Source organism: Pseudophryne corroboree, chromosome 2, assembly GCF_028390025.1.
Source record: "Pseudophryne corroboree isolate aPseCor3 chromosome 2, aPseCor3.hap2, whole genome shotgun sequence".
Lineage (NCBI taxonomy): Eukaryota > Metazoa > Chordata > Amphibia > Anura > Myobatrachidae > Pseudophryne > Pseudophryne corroboree.
This window is the reverse complement of record NC_086445.1, coordinates 805,058,663-805,084,081: the sequence shown is the minus strand read 5'-3', so window position 1 is coordinate 805,084,081 and position 25,419 is coordinate 805,058,663. Positions and strand designations below refer to the sequence as shown.

Sequence of the window (25,419 nt, the reverse complement as noted above, 5' to 3'; positions counted from 1 at the left end):
TGCCAGGCTCCAGTGGACCAGATCTATACCCCATGGTACTAAAGTACAAGACCTCAGTATCTACTACGGACTAGGAGAAAAGGAATTACCGGTAGGTATTAAATTCCTATCTTTTTCTACACAGCTGTACACTTACATGAACATGTTAGAGTAATTGCTACTATGTACTTCGGTGAAATACTGCTGCTATCTGCTGACATACATAGTGCCCGCATTATCATATGCTTGGATATACCACCATCTAACATCTTATTTTGGGGTCTGGCTAGAAGTATAAAAATTGGTCTAAATGGTAATTTTTTGAAATATCTACAGTGGACACACCTATAAGTGCCTTAATACTGTTCACATTTTGAGTGCATTGCACAGTTTTCTGGTTTTCGATGCTTGCAAAGGTTTGACGACATGTAACTGAAGTTAGGTAAATTTGTATCTTTATTATACCTACATGTCATCATAATTTTCTTTTGTGCATCAATATTTTAAAATCGTACAGAAAAAGAGCAGCATAAGTGAAATAAATATTCATACAGTACTGTCAAAACTCTCTCGCTCTCTCTCTATATACACACACACATATATATATATATATATATATACACACACACACACACATAGATATATATATATATATATATATATATATATATATATCTATAAAAACACAACTACAGAGGACTGATTACGGAGAACCCAGCATGCACTCACAATTCAAACACAACTGTAAAAGTAAATTAAAAATTGTTCAAGTCACAAAGTGACACCTCAGAGGAACAGGAAAAGAGCTGATGAGTTTTTTGACAAAGTAATAATTAAACAAAATTATTTTGAAGGGAATGTAATGACCAGGTGTGAAATACAATGAACTGCCAAAAGTCATGGAATAGCAGTATGTAAAGGTAATGGTAGGTGGCGCCACCGTACTGTGACGTCTTGGTAATGGCCAGACCTGCATCAGCTGTAATCTGACATCTCGTGAGTCAGTATGAACACGGGCTATGAAATACTTAATAGAGAGCGCTTAAATTCTGATTTTCATTTATTACACATTAAAAAGTAGATAAAAATAAAGCACATTTAAACACAACAATTATGTATGTATGGCACTTAAAACGGCTGTAAACCACTTCAATATTAATAAACTATATAGCTCCGAAGTGTTCTTAAAGTTCATAAATGTATAGGCAGTCCATAACCATATATATTTGGCATATTAGGCTGATTTAGCCAAGATTAGTTTAATATCCAGCTATTGGTCGTATATCCTAGGGGTTTCTTTAGATATAAAAATAGAGAGTTGCTAAGTCAATTAGTTATTATTGAGAGTCCAGTTATCAGATGGATATAAACGCTGCAGTCATTACATCCAAATTATCCTGGTGTGTGCACTCACCAGGATCCGGTATTTTTTATGCTCACCGCTCTATGTCACTTTTGTACTGCTAGCGTGGTATGTGGTCCAAACATATACCAATGACCGGTCAGGTCAGTGTGATGTTTTCACCTCACCGCAGGTTGGATCGTGATTCTTCTTATTGAACGGGGTAGCCAGCGGCTGTAGCTGTACACCTCAGGCTGTGTCTTTAACAGGAGCAGGACTGAATGGATAGTCTCAATCTACTTGGACCCAAACGGACCAAGTGTAGTGAAGCAGCAAACAGCTGAAATCCCCTGTGGTGGCGCTGTATTAAGATAATCAAAAGTGGCTGGATATACAACGCAAATGGAGATGTTAGTCCAAAGCCAGCAGTTTGTTCACAGCACCAGTGCCAATTTCCTTAAGGCGTTTCTCCATTATGTCAATCGGTTTCCTCAGTAGGTATACACCTGTGGTTCACATTCTGCTTTTTTAACAGAATCTCCTCCAATGGTGTGGTCCTCCTCATTATAGGATACAGGTGTGCCACAGGTGTCCCATACATATAGAGTCTCATACCTGGATTAGTATTCGATCTAACCATATATTCTAAAGGCCGTATTCCTATTACCTCTAATACAATGACATTTTTACAGATAATAATACTCATACATTTCATATATACTCATCATTAAAACTTGGTTGTAAAAAAACTCCACCTGACCGGTCATTGGTATATGATTGGACCACATACCACGCTAGCAGTACAAAAGTGACAGAGCGGTGAGCATAAAAAATACCGGATCCTGGTGAGTGCACACACCAGGATAATTTGGATGTAATGACTGCAGCGTTTATATACATCTGATAACTGGACTATCAATAATAGCTAATTGACTTAGCAACTCTCTATATTTTTATATCTAAAGAAACCCCTAGGATATACAACCAATAGCTGGATATTAAACTAATCTTGGCTAAATCAGCCTAATATGCCAAATATATATGGTTATGGACTGCCTATACATTTATGAACTTTAAGAACACTTCGGAGCTATATAGTTCATTAATATTAATTGAAGTGGTTTACAGCCGTTTTAAGTGCCATACACACATAATTGTTGTGTTTAAATGTGCTTTATTTTTATCTACTTTTTAATGTGTAATAAATGAAAATCAGAATTTATGCACTCTCTATTAAGTATTTCATATTTGTGATATTAGTATAGTGAACCCTAGGTTATCAAGTGGGAGCAGCTTTTATAAATTACCTGGTGATTAGTATAATTTAAAGCCACCACAAAAACGGGGAAATGTATTGATGAATTAGCAATTTAAGTGTTTATTTTTGCGCCTTGATTTTTGTCCACTCACCGGTACATGAGGGAACATCAGAAATATTCTGGTGTTTACCTTTGCGTCTGAGTGTACAAAATAAAAAAAGTGTTTTGTTGAACACTGGCTAGGCTGCTCATAGTAAGGCGACAATTATTGGAGTTGAAACGGGGTATGATAGTGAGTACCCAATGGATGGAAAATTCCATTTCCAAAGTTGTATAGACATTCAACATTCCTCAATCTACAGTCACGTATGAACCAGAAATACCTCATAGAAGGCATTACCATCCACCAATAGCAGTGAAGTGGCCGACTATGGGTGCTTATTGATCATGACCAGCGGTACTGGCTTGAATTGTCCATGGTAAAAGACAAGCAACACTGGCTCAAATCACATCCAATGCAGAAGGTACCAGCTGCATATCCAGCAGGTCAGTGCAGCGTTCTTTAGCTTTCATGGGATATGGTAGCAATAGACCCACCAAAGTGGCCATGCTAACATTATGACACCGGAATCACAGCGCCTCATCTGGGCTCGTGACTTCACTAATTAGACCCTGGAGGACTGGCAACATGTGGCGTGGTCCGATGAGTCAAACTTCCAGTTGTTTCCGGCTGATGGTAGAGTTTGGGTGTGACACAGACCCCAAGAGGCCATAGACCTCAGCTGTCAACATGGCACCATGCAGGCTGGTAGTGGGGTTCCATAATAGTGTGAAGTGTGTTCACGTGCTTGTTGACCATTTGCAGCCCTTCATGTACCCCCATAACAATGAAATATTCCAGCAAGATAATACACTGTGTCCTCAGTCCAAAGTTGTCCAGAATTGGTACAAGAAGCACTCTGGAGATTTGCAAAGAATGGTGTGGCCACCACGTTCGACATGAACCCAAACAAGCATTTGCAGGATGCAGTGGAGAAGTCCATTCACACCCAAGATCCTGCACCTACAAATATCAGGGAGCTGTGGAAAGCTCTCCAGATGGCATTAGCTCTCCAGAGGTTCACTTGTGGAAATGATGCCACTTTGAGTTGCTGCACTTAGTCAGGCTAGAGGGAGGCCCTACATCAGGCACCTATCCCATGACTTTTGGCACATCAGTGTAATGAATACTGTAAGAAAGCGGAAATATAACCCAACAGAGTCTATAGAACTGTTTTTGTTATGCAAAAACAAAATAAGCATGACTATAAATATATTATTGACCACTGCATCAATGCATTCCTTGTGCACCGAAGGCACATTAAAAGGTATATACTGTACTACCACCTCCAGGGAGTCCAATTGTATTGGCTGGTGGTGATATATTTGATCAACTCATGACATACCTCAAACAAACCTCCTTACACACAATTTTCCAGGTTTACCATTTTTTATTCAAAAAAATTGGCCGGTTAAAATAAGATTTTACTTACCGATAAATCTATTTCTCGTAGACCGTAGTGGATGCTGGGACTCCGTCAGGACCTTGGGGAATAGCGGCTCCGCAGGAGACAGGGCACAAAATTTAAAAGTTTGACCACTAGGTGGTGTGTACTGGCTCTTCCCCCTATGACCCTCCTCCAAGCCTCAGTTAGGATACTGTGCCCGGACGAGCGTACACAATAAGGAAGGATTTTGAATCCCGGGTAAGACTCATACCAGCCACACCAATCACACCGTACAACTTGTGATCTGAACCCAGTTAACAGTATGACAAACGTAGGAGCCTCTGAACAGACGGCTCACAACAATAACAACCCAATTTTTTTGTAACAATAACTATGTACAAGTATTGCAGACAATCCGCACTTGGGATGGGCGCCCAGCATCCACTACGGACTACGAGAAATAGATTTATCGGTAAGTAAAATCTTATTTTCTCTGACGTCCTAGTGGATGCTGGGACTCCGTCAGGACCATGGGGATTATACCAAAGCTCCCAAACGGGCGGGAGAGTGCGGATGACTCTGCAGCACCGAATGAGAGAACTCCAGGTCCTCCTTAGCCAGGGTATCAAATTTGTAGAATTTTACAAACGTGTTCTCCCCTGACCACGTAGCTGCTCGGCAGAGTTGTAATGCCGAGACCCCTCGGGCAGCCGCCCAAGATGAGCCCACCTTCCTTGTGGAATGGGCCTTGACAGATTTTCAATGCTCTGACAACGTCCAGCAACTTGGAATCCTCCAAATCGCTAGTAGCAGCAGGCACCACAATAGGCTGGTTCAGGTGAAACGCTGAAACCACCTTAGGCAGAAAGTGAGGACGCGTCCGCAGTTCTGCCCTGTCCGAATGGAAAATCAGATATGGGCTTTTATACGATAAAGCCGCCAATTCTGACACTCTCCTGGCTGAAGCCAGGGCCAGTAGCATGGTTACTTTTCATGTAAGATATTTCAAATCCACCGATTTGAGTGGCTCAAACCAATGGGATTTGAGAAAATCCAAAACTACATTAAGATCCCACGGTGCCACTGGGGGCACAACCGGGGGCTGTATATGTAGTACTCCTTTTACAGAAGTCTGGACTTCAGGAACTGAAGCCAATTCTTTCTGGAAGAAAATCGACAGGGCCGAAATTTGAACCTTAATGGACCCTAATTTGAGGCCCATAGACAATCCTGTTTGCAGGAAATGTAGGAATCGACCCAGTTGAAATTCCTCCGTCGGGGCCTTCCTGGCCTCACACCACGCAACATATTTTCTCCAAATGCGGTGATAATGTTGTGCAGTCACCTCCTTCCTGGCTTTTACCAGGGTAGGGATGACATCTTCCGGAATGCCTTTTTCCCTTAGGATTCGGCGTTCAACCGCCATGCCGTCAAACGCAGCGCGGTAAGTCTTGGAATAGACACGGTCCCTGCTGAAGCAGGTCCCGTCTTAGAGGTAGAGACCACGGATCTTCCGTGAGCATCTCCTGAAGTTCCGGGTACCAAGTTCTTCTTGGCCAATCCGGAGCCACGAGTATCGTTCTTACTCCCCTTTGCCGTATAATTCTCAGTACTTTTGGTATGAGAGGCAGAGGAGGAAACACATACACTGACTGGTACACCCATGGTGTTACCAGAGCGTCTACAGCTATTGCCTGAGGGTCTCTTGACCTGGCGCAATACCTGTCCAGTTTTTTGTTGAGGCGGGACGCCATCATGTCCACCATTGGTCTTTCCCAATGGACCACAATCATGTGGAAGACTTCTGGATGAAGTCCCCACTCTCCCGGGTGCAGATCGTGTCTGCTGAGGAAGTCTGCTTCCCAGTTGTCCACTCCCGGGATGAACACAGCTGACAGTGCTAACACATGATTTTCTGCCCAGCGGAGAATCCTTGCAGCTTCTGCCATTGCCCTCCTGCTTCTTGTGCCGCCCTGTCTGTTTACGTGGGCGACTGCCGTGATGTTGTCCGACTGAATCAACACCGGCTGACCCTGAAGCAGAGGTTTTGCCAGGCTTAGAGCATTGTAGATTGCTCTTAGCTCCAGTATATTTATGTGAAGAGACGTCTCCAGGCTTGACCACACGCCCTGGAAGTTTCTTCCCTGTGTGACCGCTCCCCAGCCTCTCAGGCTGGCATCCGTGGTCACTAGGACCCAGTTCTGTATGCCGAATCTGCGGCCCTCTAACAGATGAGCACTCTGCAACCACCATAGCAGAGACACTCTTGTCCTTGTGGACAATTTTATCCGTTGATGCATCTGCAGATGTGATCCGGACCATTTGTCCAGCAGATCCCAGTGAAAAGTTCGTGCATGGAATCTGCCGAATGGAATCGCTTCGTAAGAAGCTACCATTTTTCCCAGGACTCTTGTGCATTGATGCACAGATACTTTTCCTGGTTTTAGGAGGTTCCTGACTGGATCGGATAACTCCCTGGCTTTCTCCTCCGGAAGAAATACCTTTTTCTGAACAGTGTCCAGAATCATCCCTAGGAACAACAGACGTGTCGTCGGGATCAGTTGGGATTTTGGAAAATTCAGAATCCACCCGTGTTGTTGGAGCACTACTTGGGTTAGTGCTACTCCGACCTCCAGCTGTTCTCTGGATCTTGCCCTTATCAGGAGATCGTCCAAGTAAGGGATAATTAAGACGCCTTCTCTTCAAAGAAGGATCATCATTTCGGCCATTACCTTGGTAAAGACCCGGGGTGCCGTGGACAATCCAAACGGCAGCGTCTGAAACTGATAATGACAGTTTTGGACCACGAACCTGAGGTACCCTTGGTGTGAAGGACAAATTGGAACATGAAGGTAAGCATCCTTGATGTCCAAGGACACCATAAAATCCCCTTCTTCCAGATTCGCTATCACTGCTCTGAGTGACTCCATCTTGAACTTGAATTTTTGTATGTACAGGTTCAGAGATTTTAGATTTAGAATCGGTCTTACCGAGCCGTCCGGCTTCGGTACCACAAATAGCGTGGAGTAATACCCCTGTCCCTGTTGTAGGAGGGGTACCTTGACTATCACCTGCTGAGAATACAGCTTGTGAATGGCCTCCAATACCGTCGCCCTGTCGGAGGGAGACGTTGGCAAAGCAGACTTTAGGAAACGGCGAGGAGGGGACTTCTCGAATTCCAACCTGTAACCCTGAGATACTACCTGCAGGATCCAGGGGTCCACCTGCGAGTGAGCCCACTGTGGCAGATATGGACATCGCACTTACTCTTGATGCCAGAGTGCAAATATCTCTCTGTGCATCTCGCATATAAAGAAATGCATCCTTTAACTGCTCTATAGTCAGTAAAATACTGTCCCTATCCAGGGTATCAATATTTTCAGACAGTGACTCCGACCAAGCCACGCCAGCACTGCACATCCAGGCTGAGGCGATTGCTGGTCTCAGTATAACACCCGTATGTGTGTATATACTTTTTAATGTATTCTCCAGCCTCCTATCAGCTGGATCCTTGAGGGCGGCCGTATCAGGAGACGGTAACGCCACTTGCTTTGATAAGCGTGTGAGCGCCTTATCCACCCTAGGAGGTGTTTCCCAGCGCGCCCTAACCTCTGGCGGGAAAGGGTATAATGCCAATAACTTCTTTGAAATTAGCTGTTTTCTATCTGGGGTAACCCATGCTTCATCACACACTTCATTCAGTTCCTCTGATTCAGGAAAAACTATCGGTAGTTTTTTCACACCCCACATAATACCCCTTTTTGTGGTACTTGCAGTATCAGAGATACGCAAAGCCTCCTTCATTGCCGTGATCATATAACGTGTGGCCCTACTGGAAAATACGTTTGTTTCTTCACCGTCGACACTGGATTCAGTGTCAGTGTCTGGGTCTGTGTCGACCGACTGAGGTAAAGGGCGTTTTACAGCCCCTGACGGTGTCTGAGACGCCTGGACAGGTACTAACTGGTTTGCCGGCTGTCTCATGTCGTCAACCGACTTTTGTAGCGTGCTGACACTATCCCGTAATTCCATAAACAAAGCCATCCATTCTGGTGTCGACTCCCTAGGGGGTGACATCACCATTACAGGCAATTGCTCCGCCTCCACGCCAACATCGTCCTCATACATGTCGACACACACGTACCGACACACAGCAGACACACAGGGAATGCTCTGATAGAAGACAGGACCCCACTAGCCCTTTGGGGAGACAGAGGGAGAGTTTGCCAGCACACACCCAAGCGCTATAAATATATATAGGGACAACCTTAATAAGTGTGTTCCCTTTATAGCAGCTCAAATATTATAAATATCGCCAATAAGTGCCCCCCCTCTCTGTTTTTACCCTGTTTCTGTAGTGCAGTGCAGGGGAGAGTCCTGGGAGCCTTCCTCGCAGCGGAGCTGGGCAGGAAAATGGCGCTGTGTGCTGAGGAGAATAGGCCCCGCCCCCTTTTCGGCGGGCTTCATCTCCCGGTTTTTTTGGAACCTGGCAGGGGTTAAATACATCCATATAGCCCCAGGGGCTATATGTGATATATTTTAGCCAGAATAGGTATATTACATTGCAGCCCAGGGCGCCCCCCCCACCGCCCTGCACCCTCAGTGACCGCTGGTGTGAAGTGTGCGGAGAGCAATGGCGCACAGCTGCAGTGCTGTGCGCTACCTCATGAAGACTGAGACGTCTTCTGCCGCCGGTTTCTGGACCTCTTCTCTATTCGGCATCTGCAAGGGGGTCGGCGGCGCGGCTCCGGTGACCCATCCAGGCTGTACCTGTGATCGTCCCTCTGGAGCTAGTGTCCAGTAGCCTAAGAAGCAAATCCATCCTGCACGCAGGTGAGTTCACTTCTTCTCCCCTAAGTCCCTCGTTGCAGTGAGCCTGTTGCCAGCAGGACTCACTGAAAATAAAAAACCTAACAAACTTTTTCTAAGCAGCTCTTTAGGAGAGCCACCTAGATTGCACCCTGCTCGGACGGGCACAAAAATCTAACTGAGGCTTGGAGGAGGGTCATAGGGGGAGGAGCCAGTACACACCACCTAGTGGTCAAACTTTTCAATTTTGTGCCCTGTCTCCTGCGGAGCCGCTATTCCCCATGGTCCTGACGGAGTCCCAGCATCCACTAGGACGTCAGAGAAATGTCTTAATTATGCATATAAGGTCACTATAATAAAAAAATTCTCCATCTGGGACACTTGGATAGAGTAGAGTTGTTTATACAAAAACTTAATAAATATCCAGCCACATAAGTTTTGATGGCACTATTACACTTTTAGCAGCTTTTTCCAATTTAATTATATTTTAAAGTTAAAGGATTAGCCATGGGGTCCTCAGTGGTTCCTCAATGTGGGGCTTGTTGGCAACACATTATGAAGACAATAACTCCACATATCACCTTAAAAAGGAACATAACAAAAAAATAACCCTCAAATGTCTGGTATGGTTCCAATTTCTTCCCAACATGTTGCTTATTTTTCACAAGAAACAGTATGGCTCTTTGTATTGCATGACACCCACTAAAGTGCACTTCTACACAACAAACCCATGCGATACTTAACACTCATACACTGGGTTTCCATCAATAAAATACAAAGAAATCATCTAAACACATCCAACTTTACTTGCCTGTTAAGATGTGACAAGGTATTTCAAATGACCTCCAACAGTACTTGACCCTGACCAATTAGATTCATTGTTCAAATGTATCTCTACCAGTCTTTAAAAAGACGCCCTGCTGGCGTTGAAACGCGTTAAGGATACAGGTGTTATACCTCAAGGATCACTACTGCTGTGTACTCTAAATCTTCCTTCAGAGCCGTGCATAGGAGCCCAGTCTGATTACTGCGGCCCGGAGAACTCAGCCTGCAGTTTCCCACCCCTACAGCCCCAGCCGCTCATCTCCTGTCTGGGTGGTAGAAGCAGCAATTGCCGTTCCCAATTAGGTCCGGTGCGGACCTGCGCACGGAAACTACATTGGGTGCTCATCTAACCACAGACAGGTCGGCTGCCAGCCAGTACACCCGGCCTGACCATCGCTACAGCTCCGGCTACACCAGTCATCTCTCCCTGCTTGGGAAACACGGAGCTACCGGAGGTAGCATTGATCGGGTGAGGACAGACAACCAGGCCTCCCCGTACGGCGCGGCATCATTTCCATCTACCGCTGAGGCTCTGGTGTATACATCTCCCTGGCCAACGGGACAGCACCAGGGAGCAGGCATCGAAAGCTCCTGCCCAGCGCTACAGGTGCATACAAATTAGTCAGTTCACCAATTCTGCACCAGCTGAACAATGCCATTTATTTGTGCTACATGCAATATCTTTCAAGCACACAGCCATGAGTGATCCTTTATTTGACAAGTACCTATTAGCCATATATCTCAGTGCATACATTGAACTCTGCACGTTCCATGACCCCTCTGGTGGTATTAATTGAATTTCTATTATATTGTTTTCAATTGGTGCTCTAATTACATTTTGGATACTTAGTCATAACATATTGTACATTGACATTCTTGTGATGTTTTAATATTGTAATATACCCCCGGGAGGTTGTTGTATTTCATTTATATGTTACAGGCTGTATTTGGAAAATGACAGGAACTGGTTGGCTGGTATTATCTCTCTGTCCAAGGTTTAGTAAATAGACCCCCAAGGTATCTATACTCTGATCTCACAAGTAGCTCATCTCACTTTTTGTGGGATAAAATCCAGCAGCCTTACCACAACCCTCCGCGGGTGTGCCTAAACCTAACCTCCCTTAGTCCTCCGCAGCCTAAACCTAACCTTGAAAACGAAAACAACAAGGTAATGTTAAGCATTAGTCCTACTAGGTTGGGTTAGGGATCCCGGCGGTCAGCATGTTGATGCCGGGATCCCGGCCACCAGAATGCCAGCAGAGGGGTGAGCGTAACGAAGCCCCTTGCGGGCTTGGTGGCTTGCCCAGGTTCTATTCACACTTAACCACGAGTGGGAATAGCCTTCAGTCCCCAGCCCACATTCTGGCGGCCGGGATCCCAACTGCCGGTATCCCAAACCCAACCCAGTAGAACTAATGCTTAACATTAACTTGTTCTTTTTTTCAATTTCAAGGTTAGGTTTAGGCTGCGGGGACGGGGGGTACGGTTAGGCACAACCGAGATCAGTGCTACATCTTATCATACTTATTACTTATAATTAAATAAATCTGAATAGTAATAAAAAATGGAAAGTGCAGAGAAACACACAAAAAAGTAATGCCACTGCATTAAACATTTTGAATAAAGACACTATTTCTTGGTATAATATCCTATTCTTTTAAGAAATAGCGGTGCCGTGCAAGTAGTCTTAATTTGTAAAAAATCATTTGGTTTAAACCAAGGTGGTTTAATCCAGCCAACCTGCAAGTTTTCTAACTCACGGGTGGGGAAAGCACACAGCAGGCTTCTTTAACGGGGAACCACAATAAGGGCAGGGTTCATTTTTGCCATTTAAAAATTGGACAGGTAGCAGCCCCCCCGCTAAAACAGCCTAGCGTGAAATGTGAACACAGAAAGAAAAAAAAAGGCTACTACCACTACTGCAATAAAAATTTGTTAGGCATCCCAAAATTGGCAAAAAAAAAATTAACGTTATAGCAATAAATGAACGTTAAAACTACATTACAAGTCATAGATATGATAACTTGTTACTATGCATATTACAGGTGTGGCATGTTTTGTCGACATTCAGAATGTTGACAATGTCGACGTGTCAAATGCCCGGCATATTTCCAATGAGAATCCCTGTTCATTTTTTACTTAAAATTAACCCTAGTCATACTGGAGCCTAACCGTAATTGCAACTTAATCCTAATCTAAGCCAAACCTTGACATTCTGTCAGTATCAACATTGTGACAAACATACAACATAACATTACTTGGCTGTACTATAAACTCAAAGGTTGGAACAAGTATCTTATAGACAAATAAAAGTTGGATACAACATATAACTACATTGGAAACAGTCACGTGCATTTGCAAAGCGACCAGAAAGCAAGTGGCATAGAGCCATTTCAATAGCTCAATAATTGCTATGTGGTTTCCAGTGTGTCCCCAGCACATAAAAACCCCACTGAGAAGGTGGGTAATCTTTGTACAACCAAAAGCAGCAGAAAAACACAACCCTTGCCAATTGTGACTTTCACTTATTTACATTTAGAGATTTAGATAAGCATAACATTTGACCAGGGATGCCTAAACACTTGCCTACAACTGTATGTATATAATATAGAACATAGTCTATAGTAATGGAAAAGATGTACACACCTATATTATAGTTAGCAGATGAAAAGCATTAATTATGTTCAAGTTAATGCATTTATGTCTTTCGCAACACAAATCTGAAATCAAATTTTTGAATAAGTAGTAATGTGAAAAGTATGCAGAATTTGCTTGAATCTTATCATTAATGTTCTAAAATGTTATATTCCAATGTAATCTAGGTCTGGAATCTTTATTAGAAATAGTGGGGTAAACTTATCAATATTCACTTAGCAAATGTTGTATGTGTGGTCCTGCTTCATAGCATTATCGCAGTGAAGCGGGTCATGTTTCGGCAGCATGTAAGAACCCCCATCTTGTCCATACTGGAGTGTTAAATCACCACTCTGGTGATCCGCTTCCTGTCACTTCAGCACTCTCTGCAGCAGTGCGCCTGCGCTGACACTACCATTCCTAGTGGCCCTGCGATCGTGTGCCAACGCATGCGTACTTCATGTGGAAGGATGCCGTGCGACTAGCAAAGGGTAGTAACAAACAGAAAAAAACATCTTGCAGAGAGACTGGAAGAGCAGTGCCAGGGCTGAGCTGGCGATATCAGGATAGGAGAGGATCGAAGGGATCTGCACATGCGGCTCCCTCATACATCAAAGTGCTATATTTAGACCGGAAAGGTGGTAAATGCTGGATGTGCTAAGAAACCTGCACTATGAACAGTAAACTGTGAATACTACATTAGGGATATACGGAAATGGCAGCCCATAGCACACTTTCATACATCTGCCCCAAAAGTCTTAATATTGGATGAACGAAAAAAAAAAAGTTAAATCTAAAACCAGCATCGCAACAGGGTGGCAGCCCCTAAACCCGTGACGCTATGACATCACACCTAGGGGATGGGGCTGCTGTCTTTACCAAGTACAGCTCTGACCACAGATTCCCAAAGACGCTCCTGGCAGATCCACAGGCTGCAGAGTATCTGCCCTGAGCATCCAGGTGGCTCTGCAGTAGCGCTACTCGCTGCAAAATGCCACTTTAGGCATCCTGCAAGCCACATATGCAGGTTCTGTGGGGCAGTGACTATGCCACCCCCAGGGCTCACTGAAAGTGATCATTTAAAAATTCAGGAATTTTCAACGAAGCAAGTGAAGCAGCAATAGAGGCTAACCTACATGCCAACTGACAGTGGCAGTGTGGCCACACACAGATTGTAGCTGTGCATTGGTATAAACAGGTTTGCTTAAACTGCATAGGATTATGCAAACATACAAGAATACATAACAAAGTGTTAAACTGATTAGAAACACAGATAAATGTTTTTTCTTAATACATTAATGAAGAGTGGACTAACTCATAAATTAATATTCTTTGATACGTTCATGACTAGGTAAACCAATACATTTTCATACTCACATAAATGCTTGGTGTCGGTGGATTTAACTTATCGCTTGGTAAAGCTGGATAAGGGGGCGGGGGTGGCCGTGGAGGTGGGCACTTGTCCAGTAAAATGCTACTGTTTGAGAGACCATTCTTACCCAGATTTCTATTGAAAAAGAAAAAAAACACAAAAAATGAAAAAGATCCATCACAAGAAATGCTTTAAGCAATGCCGAAATTAATTACTGTTCACTCACATTTACAAAATATAAAATTTCACATGCAGCAGCTTAACTCTCATGCTAGGCAAGCCTAAAGTTATATAACCTACCCTTAAAACGTTCATATTTTTACAATTAGGTTTCTGACAGTACAAAATCTTAATATGTAAAATCTAATTTAGAATATCTAAAAACGTATTTCTAACTATAGCTCAGAGAATGGTCTGGGCTTTGGCAGTGTGTTCAATTAAAAGGGGTGATTCAATTTCTTTAAGGCTTTAGCTTCCGTGTCAAGTGCCCAAAGCTATTTAATTACTTCCTGGTATCGCACCCTCCAGAGGGGAGACTAGAAATCCGCATTAAGAAGGGCTTCGGCGACTTGACAGATACACCGTGCCTTGTAGCTGCTTCTCAGTGCAGCTAATGCTGGTAAATATCGCTGAAAAAATAGGGTATCACGGGAAGTGATTGAATAACTCACGGGCACATAGCCTGGGAACTACATTCCCGCAAATGAATTACATTTCCCCCAGATTACCTTATTTCACTATGGTGAAGGCCTTTTTCCCAACAGACCAAAATTCACAAAAAGACAAAGTATGACCAAATCTTTAGAAAGGACTTAAATTCCATTCTAGGACAGAAAAATAGGATTTTAATACCTACCGGTAAATCCTTTTCTCCTAGTCCGTAGAGGATGCTGGGGACTCCAAATGGACCATGGGGTATAAATGGATCCGCAGGAGACATGGGCACACTAAAAAGACTTTGACTGGGTGTGAACTGGCTCCTCCCTCTATGCCCCTCCTCCAGACCTCAGTTATAGGAACTGTGCCCAGGAGAGACTGACATTTCGAGGAAAGGATTTTTGTTAAACTACGGGCGAGAAACATACCAGCCCACACCAAACATACCGTACAACTGGATCAGCAGGAAACCAGATAACAGTATGAACTAACAACAGCAACAAGCTGAATACAACTGATACACAAACCTCGTGTAACCGAAAATAACCAGTGTCAATACAACTGCAAGGAACAGTCCGCACTGGGATGGGCGCCCAGCATCCTCTACGGACTAGGAGAAAAGGATTTACCGGTAGGTATTAAAATCCTATTTTCTCTTACGTCCTAGAGGATGCTGGGGACTCCAAAAGGACCATGCGGTCTATACCAAAGCTCCAGACCGGGCGAGAGAGTGCGGACGACTCTGCAGCACCGATTGAGCAAACATGAGGTCCTCCTCAGCCAGGGTATCAAACTTGTAGAACTTAGGTGTTTGAACCAGACCACGTAGCTGCTCGGCAAAGTTGAAGCGCCAAGACCCCTCGGGCAGCCGCCCAAGATGAGCCCACCTTCCTGGTAGAATGGGCCTTTACTGACTTCGGCACCGGTAGCCCAGCCGAAGAATGAGTGTGCTGAATCGTATTACAAATCCAGCGTGCAATAGTCTGCTTAGAAGCAGGATTTCCAATCTTGTTGGAAGCATACAGGACAAACAGAGCCTCTGTTTTCCTAGTAAGAGCCGTTCTGGCGACATAAATTTTCAAAGCTCTGACCACATCAAGAGATTTAGGGACTGCCACAGCATCCGTAGCCACAAGCACCACAATAGGTTGATTTATGTGAAACGAAGAAACCACCTTTGGCAGAAATTGTTGACAAGTCCTCAATTCCGCTCTATCCACATGAAAAATCAAATATGGGCTCTTGTGAGACAAAGCCGCCAATTCGGACACTCGTCTGGCAGACGCTAAGGCCAAAAGCATGACCACTTTCCAAGTGAGAAATTTCAACTCAACCTTTCACAAAGGTTCAAACCAATGAGCCATAAGAAACTGCAACACCACTTCATGATCCCACGATGCCACAAATGGAGGATGGATATGCAGCACTCCCTTGTAGGAGGTCTGAACATCAGGAAGGACGGCTAATTCTTTTTTAAAGAAAATAGATAAAGCCGAAATCTGCACCTTGATGAAACCCAATTTCAGGCCTGCATCCACGCCAGCCTGCAAAAAATGGAGGAAACGACCCAAGTGAAATTCCTCCGTAGGAGCTGCTTTGGTTTCACACCACGACACATACTTTCTCCAAATACGGTGATAATGTTTCGCCGTGACCTCCTTCCTAGCTTGAAGGAGAGTGGGGATGACCTACCCGGGAACACCCTTCCGAGCTAGGATTTGGCGTTCAACTTCCACGCCGTCAAAAGCAGCCGCGGTAAGTCCAGAAACATGCAGGGCCCCTGCAGTAACAGGTTGCTTGCGAAGGAGTACCATCATTTCGCCATAACCTTGGTGAAAACCCTCGAGGCCGTGGAAAGCCCAAACGGCAACGTCTGAAATTGGTAATGACAATCATGTACCGCAAATCTCAGGAATGCCTTATGAGGAGGATAAAATCGGGACGTGTAAGTAGGCATCCTTTATGTCGACTGACGCCATAAAATCCCCCCCTTCTAAGCTGGAGATCACAGCTCGAAGAGATTCCATCTTGAACTTGAAAGTTTTCAAGTATGGATTGAGGGATTTTAGGTTCAGAATCGGTCTGACCGAGCCGTCCGGCATCGGCACCACAAAGAGGCTCGAATAGAACCCTTCCAAAGAGGCTCGAATAGAACCCTTCCCCCCGTTGGGACGGGGGAACCGGCACAACGACACAGCTTTTGTATCGCAGCATTTACTACTACTCTTTCTGGAAGAGAAACTGGAAGGGACGACTTGAAAAAGCGGTGGGGTGGGGGGGGGGGGGAATGCATCTCCTGAAACTCCAGTTTGTACCCTTGGGACACTATGTCTAAAACCCAGGGATCCAGGCCGATTGAAACCAGACCTGACTGAAGAACTGGAGACGGCCCTCAACCGGCACGGACTCCTGCAGGGAAGCCCCAGCGTCATGCGGTGGACTTGGTAGAGGCGGGGGAGGACTTTTGGTCCTGGGCACCTGACACTGCAGGTGACCTCTTTCCCCTTCCTCTACCCTTCGAAGCGAGGAAGGACGAGCCCCTTCCTCTTTTGTATTTATTAGGCCGAAAGGACTGCATCTGCTGATGGGGCACCTTTTTCTGTTGTGTGGGAACATAAGGAAGAAAAGATGATTTACGCGCAGTAGCGGTAGACACCAGGTCAGCAAGGCCGTCACCAAACAAGACACTACCTTTAAAAATAAGATTTTACTCACCGGTAAATCTATTTCTCGTAGTCCGTAGTGGATGCTGTGAACTCCGTAAGGACCATGGGGAATAGCGGCTCCGCAAGAGACTGGGCACAACTAAGAAAGATTTAGGACTACCTGGTGTGCACTGGCTCCTCCCTCCATGCCCCTCCTCCAGACCTCAGTTAGGAAACCGTGCCCGGAAGAGCTGACACAATAACGAAAAGATTTTGGAATCCCGGGTAAGACTCATACCAGCCACACCAATCACACCGTACAACTCGTGATACTATACCCAGTTAACAGTATGAATAACAACTGAGCCTCACGAACAGATGGCTCATAACAACCCTTTAGTTAGGCAATAGCTATATACAAGTATTGCAGACAATCCGCACTTGGGATGGGCGCCCAGCATCCACTACGGACTACGAGAAATAGATTTACCGGTGAGTAAAATCTTATTTTCTCCGACGTCCTAGTGGATGCTGGGAACTCCGTAAGGACCATGGGGATTATACCAAAGCTCCCAAACGGGCGGGAGAGTGCGGATGACTCTGCAGCACCGAATGAGCAAACTCAAGGTCCTCCTCAGCCAGGGTATCAAACTTGTAGAATTTAGCAAATGTGTTTGAACCCGACCAAGTAGCAGCTCGGCAAAGTTGTAAAGCCGAGACCCCTCGGGCAGCCGCCCAAGAAGAGCCCACTTTCCTCGTGGAATGGGCTTTTACAGATTTAGGATGCGGCAGTCCAGCCGCAGAATGTGCAAGTTGAATCGTACTACAGATCCAGCGAGCAATAGACTGCTTTGAAGCAGGAGCACCCAGCTTGTTGGGCGCATACAGGATAAATAGCGAGTCAGTTTCCTGACTCCAGCCGTCCTGGAAACATAGATTTTCAGGGCTCTGACTACGTCCAGCAACTTGGAATCCTCCAAGTCCTTCGTAGCCGCAGGCACCACAATAGGTTGGTTCAAATGAAAAGCTGATACCACCTTAGGAAGAAATTGGGGACGAGTCCTCAATTCCGCCCTATCCATATGGAAAATCAGATAAGGGCTTTTACATGACAAAGCCGCCAATTCTGACACACGCCTGGCCGAAGCCAAGGCCAACAGCATGACCACTTTCCACGTGAGATATTTTAGTTCCACGGTTTTAAGTGGCTCAAACCAATGTGACTTAAGGAAATTCAACACCACGTTGATATCCCAAGGTGCCACTGGAGGCACAAAAGGGGGCTGAATATGCAGCACTCCTTTAACAAACGTCTGAACCTCAGGCAGTGAAGCCAGTTCTATTTGGAAGAAAATCGACAGAGCCGAAATCTGGACCTTAATGGAACCCAATTTGAGACCCATAGTCACCCCTGACTGTAGGAAGTGCAGAAATCGACCCAGCTGAAATTCCTCCGTTGGGGCCCTTCTGGCCTCACACCACGCAACATATTTTCGCCATATGCGGTGATAATGGTTTGCGGTCACCTCCTTCCTAGCTTTAATCAGCGTAGGGATGACTTCCTCCGGAATGCCCTTTTCCTTCAGGATCCGGCGTTCAACCGCCATGCCGTCAAACGCAGCCGCGGTAAGTCTTGGAACAGACAGGGTCCCTGCAGCAGCAGGTCCTGTCTGAGCGGCAGAGGCCATGGGTCCTCTGAGATCATTTCTTGAAGTTCTGGGTACCAAGCTCTTCTTGGCCAATCCGGAACCACAAGTATAGTTCTTACTCCTCTCCTTCTTATTATTCTCAGTACCTTGGGTATGAGAGGCAGAGGAGGGAACACATAAACCGACTGGTACACCCACGGTGTCACTAGAGCGTCCACAGCTATCGCCTGAGGGTCCCTTGACCTGGCGCAATATTTTATTAGCTTTTTGTTGAGGCGGGACGCCATCATGTCCACCTGTGGCCGTTCCCAGCGATTTACAATCAGCCTGAAGACTTCTGGATGAAGTCCCCACTCTCTGGAGGTGGAGGTCGTGCCTGCTGAGGAAGTCTGCTTCCCAGTTGTCCACTCCCGGAATGAACACTGCTGACAGTGCTATCACGTGATTTTCCGCCCATCGGAGAATCCTTGTGGCTTCTGCCATCGCCATCCTGCTTCTTGTGCCGCCCTGTCGGTTTACATGGGCGACCGCCGTGATGTTGTCTGACTGGATCAGCACCGGCTGGTGTTGAAGCAGGGGTCTTGTCTGACTTAGGGCATTGTAAATGGCCCTTAGTTCCAGAATATTTATGTGTAGGGAAGTCTCCTGACTTGTCCATAGTCCTTGGAAGTTTCTTCCCTGTGTGACTGCCCCCCAACCTCGAAGGCTGGCATCCGTGGTCACCAGGACCCAGTCCTGTATGCCGAATCTGCGGCCCTCTAGAAGATAAGCACTCTGCAGCCACCACAACAGCGACACCCTGGTCCTTGGAGACAGGGTTATCAGCCGATGCATCTGAAGATGCGATCCGGACCACTTGTCCAACAGATCCCACTGAAAGATCCTTGCATGGAACCTTCCGAAAGGAATTGCTTCGTAAGAAGCCACCATCTTTCCCAGGACTCGCGTGCAATGGTGCAGACACTTGTTTTGGTTTTAGGAGGTCTCTGACTAGAGATGACAACTCCTTGGCCTTCTCCTCCGGGAGAAATACTTTTTTCTGTTCCGTGTCCAGAACCATCCCCTGGAACAGTAGACGCGTTGTAGGAACCAGCTGCGACTTTGGAAAATTCAGGATCCAGCCGTGCTGTTGTAGCACTTCCCGAGCAAGTGCTACTCCGATCAACAACTGTTCCCTGGACCTCGCCTTTATAAGGAGATCGTCCAAGTACGGGATAATTAAAACTCCCTTTTTTCGAAGGAGTATCATCATTTCGGCCATTACCTTGGTAAATACCCTCGGTGCTGTGGACAGACCAAACGGCAACGTCTGGAATTGGTAATGACAGTCCTGTACCACAAATCTGAGGTACTCCTGGTGAGGAGGGTAAATAGGGACATGCAGGTAAGCATCCTTGATGTCCAGTGATACCATGTAATCCCCCTCGTCCAGGCTTGCAATCACCGCCCTGAGTGATTCCATCTTGAACTTGAACCTTCTTATATAAGTGTTCAAGGATTTTAAATTTAAAATGGGTCTCACCGAACCGCCCGGTTTCGGTACCACAAACATTGTGGAATAGTAACCCCGTCCTTGTTGAAGGAGGGGTACCTTGATTATCACCTGCTGAGAAAACAGCTTGTGAATCGCCTCCAGCACTGCCTCCCTGTCCGGGGGAGCTGTCTGCAAGGCAGATTTGAGGAAACGGCGAGGGGGAGACGTCTCGAATTCCAGCTTGTACCCCTGAGATACTACTTGTAGAATCCAGGGATCCACTCGTGAGCGAGCCCACTGGTCGCTGAAGTTCTTGAGACGGGCCCCCACCGTACCTGGCTCCGCCTGTGGAGCCCCAGCGTCATGCGGTGGACTTAGAGGAATCGGGGGAGGACTTTTGTTCCTGGGAACTGGCTGTATGTTGCAGCTTTTTCCCTCTACCTCTGCCTCTGGGCAGAAAGGACGCGCCTCTAACCCGCTTGCCTTTCTGGGGCCGAAAGGACTGTACCTGATAATACGGTGCTTTCTTTGGCTGTGAGGGAACATGGGGTAAAAATGCTGACTTCCCAGCTGTCGCTGTGGAAACGAGGTCCGAGAGACCATCCCCAAACAACTCCTCACTCTTGAAAAAAAATAAGAATTTACTTACCGATAATTCTATTTCTCGGAGTCCGTAGTGGATGCTGGGGTTCCTGAAAGGACCATGGGGAATAGCGGCTCCGCAGGAGACAGGGCACAAAAGTAAAGCTTTTACAGGTCAGGTGGTGTGTACTGGCTCCTCCCCCTATGACCCTCCTCCAGACTCCAGTTAGGTACTGTGCCCGGACGAGCGTACACAATAAGGGAGGATTTTGAATCCCGGGTAAGACTCATACCAGCCACACCAATCACACCGTACAACTTGTGATCTAAACCCAGTTAACAGTATGATAACAGAGGAGCCTCTGAAAGATGGCTTCCTAAACAATAACCCGAATTAGTTAACAATAACTATGTACAAGTATTGCAGATAATCCGCACTTGGGATGGGCGCCCAGCATCCACTACGGACTCCGAGAAATAGAATTATCGGTAAGTAAATTCTTATTTTCTCTATCGTCCTAAGTGGATGCTGGGGTTCCTGAAAGGACCATGGGGATTATACCAAAGCTCCCAAACGGGCGGGAGAGTGCGGATGACTCTGCAGCACCGAATGAGAGAACTCCAGGTCCTCCTTTGCCAGGGTATCAAATTTGTAAAAATTTACAAACGTGTTCTCCCCTGACCACGTAGCTGCTCGGCAGAGTTGTAATGCCGAGACCCCTCGGGCAGCCGCCCAAGATGAGCCCACCTTCCTTGCGGAATGGGCCTTAACAGATTTAGGCTGTGGCAGGCCTGCCACAGAATGTACAAGTTGAATTTTGTTACAAAACCAACGAGCAATCGACTGCTTAGAAGCAGGTGCACCCAACTTGTTGGGTGCATACAGTATAAACAGCGAGTCAGATTTTCTGACTCCAGCCGTCCTTTAAATGTATATTTTTAAGGCTCTGACAACGTCCAACAACTTGGAGTCCTTCAAGTCGTCTGTAGCCGCAGGCACTACAATAGGCTGGTTCAGGTGAAACGCTGATACCACCTTAGGGAGAAAATGCGGACGCGTCCGCAGCTCTGCCCTATGTCGAATGGAAAATTAAATAAGGGCTTTTATAAGACAAAGCCGCCAGTTCAGATACTCTCCCGGCCGAAGCCAGGGCCAGTAACATAGTCACTTTCCATGTGAGATATTTCAAATCCACATTCTTTAGTGGTTCAAACCAATTGGATTTGAGGAAATCTAAAACTACATTTAGATCCCACGGTGCCACCTTAGGCACCACAGGAGGCTGTATATGCAGTACTCCTTTGATAAAAATCTGGACCTCAGGGACTGAGGCCAATTCTTTTTGGAAGAATATTGATAGGGCCGAAATTTGAACCTTAATAGATCCCAATTTGAGACCCATAGACAATCCTGATTGCAGGAAATGTAGGAAAACGACCCAGTTGAAATTCCTCCATCGGAGCACTCCGCTGCTCGCACCACGCAACATATTTTCGCCAAATACGGCGATAATGCTTCGCGGTGACTTCCTTCCTTGCCTTTATCAAGGTAGGAATGACTTCTTCTGGAATGCCTTTTCCTTTTAGGATCTGGCATTCAACGCCATGCCGTCAAACGCAGCCGCGGTAAGTCTTGAAAAAGACAAGGACCCTGCTGAAGCAGGTCCCTTCTCAGAAGTAGAGGCCACGGATCGTCCGTGACCATCTCTTGAAGTTCCGGGTACCAAGTCCTTCTTGGCCAATCCGGAGCCACTAGTCTTACTCCTCTTTGCCGTATAATCCTCAATACCTTTGGTATGAGAGGCAGAGGAGGAAACACATATACCGACTGGTACACCCCAGGTGTTACCAGCGCGTCCACAGCTATTGCCTGCGGATCTCTTGACCTGGCGCAATACCTGTCCAGTGTTTTGTTGAGGCGAGACGCCATCATGTCCACCATTGGTTTTACCCAACGGTTTAATAGCATGTGGAAAACTTCTGGATGAAGTCCCCACTCTCCCGGGTGAAGGTCGTGTCTGCTGAGGAAGTCTGCTTCCCAGTTGTCCACGCCCGGGATGAATACTGCTGACAGTGCTATCACGTGATTCTCCGCCCAGCGAAGGATCCTGGCAGCTTCTGCCATTGCCCTCCTGCTTCTTGTGCCGCCCTGTCTGTTTACATGGGCGACTGCCGTGATGTTGTCCGACTGGATCAACACCGGTCTTCCTTGAAGCAGAGGTTCCGCCTGGCTTAGAGCATTGTAGATTGCTCTTAGTTCCAGAATGCTTATGTGAAGAGACTTTTTCAGGCTCGACCACACTCCCTGGAAATTTCTTCCCTGTGTGACTGCTCCCCAGCCTCTCAGGCTGGCATCCGTGGTCACCAGGATCCAATCCTGTATGCCGAATCTGCGGCCCTCCAATAGATGAGCCTCCTGCAACCACCACAGAAGGGATACCCTTGTCCTCGGCGACAGGGTTATCCGCAGGTGCATCTGAAGATGCGACCCTGACCATTTGTCCAACAGATCCCTTTGCATGGAATCTGCCGAAAGGGATTGCTTCGTAAGAAGCTACCATTTTTTCCCAGGACTCTTGTGCATTGATGTACAGACACCTTTCCTGGTTTTAGGAGGTTCCTGACCAGGTCAGATAACTCCTTGGCTTTTTCTTCGGGAAGAAAAACCTTTTTCTGAACTGTGTCCAGAATCATCCCCAGGAACAGCAGACGAGTTGTCGGCATTAATTGGGATTTTGGAATATTCAGAATCCATCCGTGCTGCTTTAGCACCTCTTGAGATAGTGCTAAACCCATCTCTAGCTGTTCTCTGGACCTTGCCCTTATTAGGAGATCGTCCAAGTATGGGATAATTAATACGCCTTTTCTTCGAAGAAGAAATATTATCTCGGCCATTACCTTTGTAAAGACCCGAGGTGCCGTGGACAAACCAAACGGCAGCGTCTGAAACTGATAGTGACAGTTTTGTACAACGAACCTGAGGTACCCCTGGTGTGAGGGGTAATTGGAACGTGGAGATACGCATCCTTGATGTCCAAGGATACCATAAAGTCCCCTTCTTCCAGGTTCGCTATCACTGCTCTGAGTGACTCCATCTTGAACTTGAACTTCTTTATGTATAGGTTCAAGGACTTCAGATTTAGAATAGGCCTTACCGAGCCATCCGGCTTCGGTACCACAAATAGAGTGGAATAATACCCCTTCCCTTGTTGTAGAAGAGGTACCTTGACTATCACCTGCTGAGAATACAGCTTGTGAATGGCTTCCAAAACCGTCTCCCTTTCTGAGGGGGACGTTGGTAAAGCAGACTTCAGGAAACGGCGAGGTGGCTCTGTCTCTAATTTCAACCTGTACCCCTGAGATATTATCTGCAGGATCCAGGGATTTACCTGCGAGTGAGCCCACTGCGCGCTGTAATTTTTGAGACGACCGCCTACCGCCCCCGAGTCCGCTTGCGAAGCCCCAGCGTCATGCTGAGGCTTTTGTAGAAACCGGGGAGGGCTTCTGTTCCTGGGAAGGAGCTGCCTGTTGCTGTCTCTTCCCTCGTCCTCTGCCTCGTGGCAGATATGAATAGCCCTTTGCTCTCTTATTTTTAAAGGAACGAAAGGGCTGCGGTTGAAAGGTCGGTGCCTTTTTCTGTTGGGGAGTGACTTGAGGTAGAAAGGTGGATTTCCCGGCCGTAGCCGTGGCCACCAAATCCGATAGACCGACCTCAAATAACTCCTCTACGCATCGCCTGTCCACTGTCGTGTCCATAAAGCTCTTCTGGCCGAAATGGACATAGCACTTACCCGTGATGCCAGTGTGCAGATATCTCTCTGTGCATCACGCATATAAAGAAATGCATCCTTTATTTGTTCTAACGACAGTAAAATATTGTCCCTGTCCAGGGTATCAATATTTTCGATCAGGGACTCTGACCAAACTACCCCAGCACTGCACATCCAGGCAGTCGCAATAGCTGGTCGTAGTATAACACCTGCATGTGTGTATATACCTTTTTGGATATTTTCCATCCTCCTATCTGATGGATCTTTAAGTGCGTCCGTCTCAGGAGAGGGTAACGCCACTTGTTTTGATAAGCGTGTTAGCGCTTTGTCCACCCTAGGAGGTGTTTCCCAGCGCTCCCTAACCTCTGGCGGGAAAGGGTATAAAGCCAATAACTTCTTTGAAATTAGCAGTTTTTTATCGGGGCACCCCACGCTTCATCACACACGTCATTTAATTCTTCTGATTCGGTAAAAACTACTGGTAGTTTTTTCACACCCCACATAATACCCTGTTTAGTGGTACCTGTAGTATCAGCTAAATGTAACATCTCCTTTATTGCCAAAATCATATAACGTGTGGCCCTACTGGAAAATACGGTTGATTCGTCACCTTCACCACCGGAATCAGTGCCTGTGTCTGGGTCTGTGTCGACCGACTGAGGCAAGGGACGTTTTACAGCCCCTGACGGTGTTTGAGGCGCCTGGACAGACACTAATTGAGTGTCCGGCCGCCTCATGTCGGCAAACGACTGCTTAAGCGAGTTGACGCTATCCCGTAATTCCACAAATAAAGGCATCCATTCTGGTGTCGACCCCCTAGGAGGTGACATCCTCATATTTGGCAATTGCTCCGCCTCCACACCAATAACGTCCTCATACATGTCGACACACACGTACCGACACACAGCAGACACACAGGGAATGCTCTATACGAA

The 25,419-nt window shown here is 46.3% G+C and overlaps 1 protein-coding gene across 4 annotated transcripts in view; it reads right to left on the bottom strand.

The window, feature by feature from the left end:
* Positions 1–25,419, bottom strand: part of KDM6A (lysine demethylase 6A) — a 435,435-nt gene that overhangs the window by 63,519 nt on the left and 346,497 nt on the right. For all 4 annotated transcript variants that reach the window (XR_010241142.1, XM_063955630.1, XM_063955632.1 and 1 more), the window contains one exon: positions 13,713–13,842. Coding sequence is in view for 3 of the 4 variants with exons in the window: in XM_063955630.1 (XP_063811700.1) it covers positions 13,713–13,842 (130 nt within the window). In the remaining variant the exon portion in view is untranslated. The remainder of the gene's footprint in view (positions 1–13,712; positions 13,843–25,419) is intronic.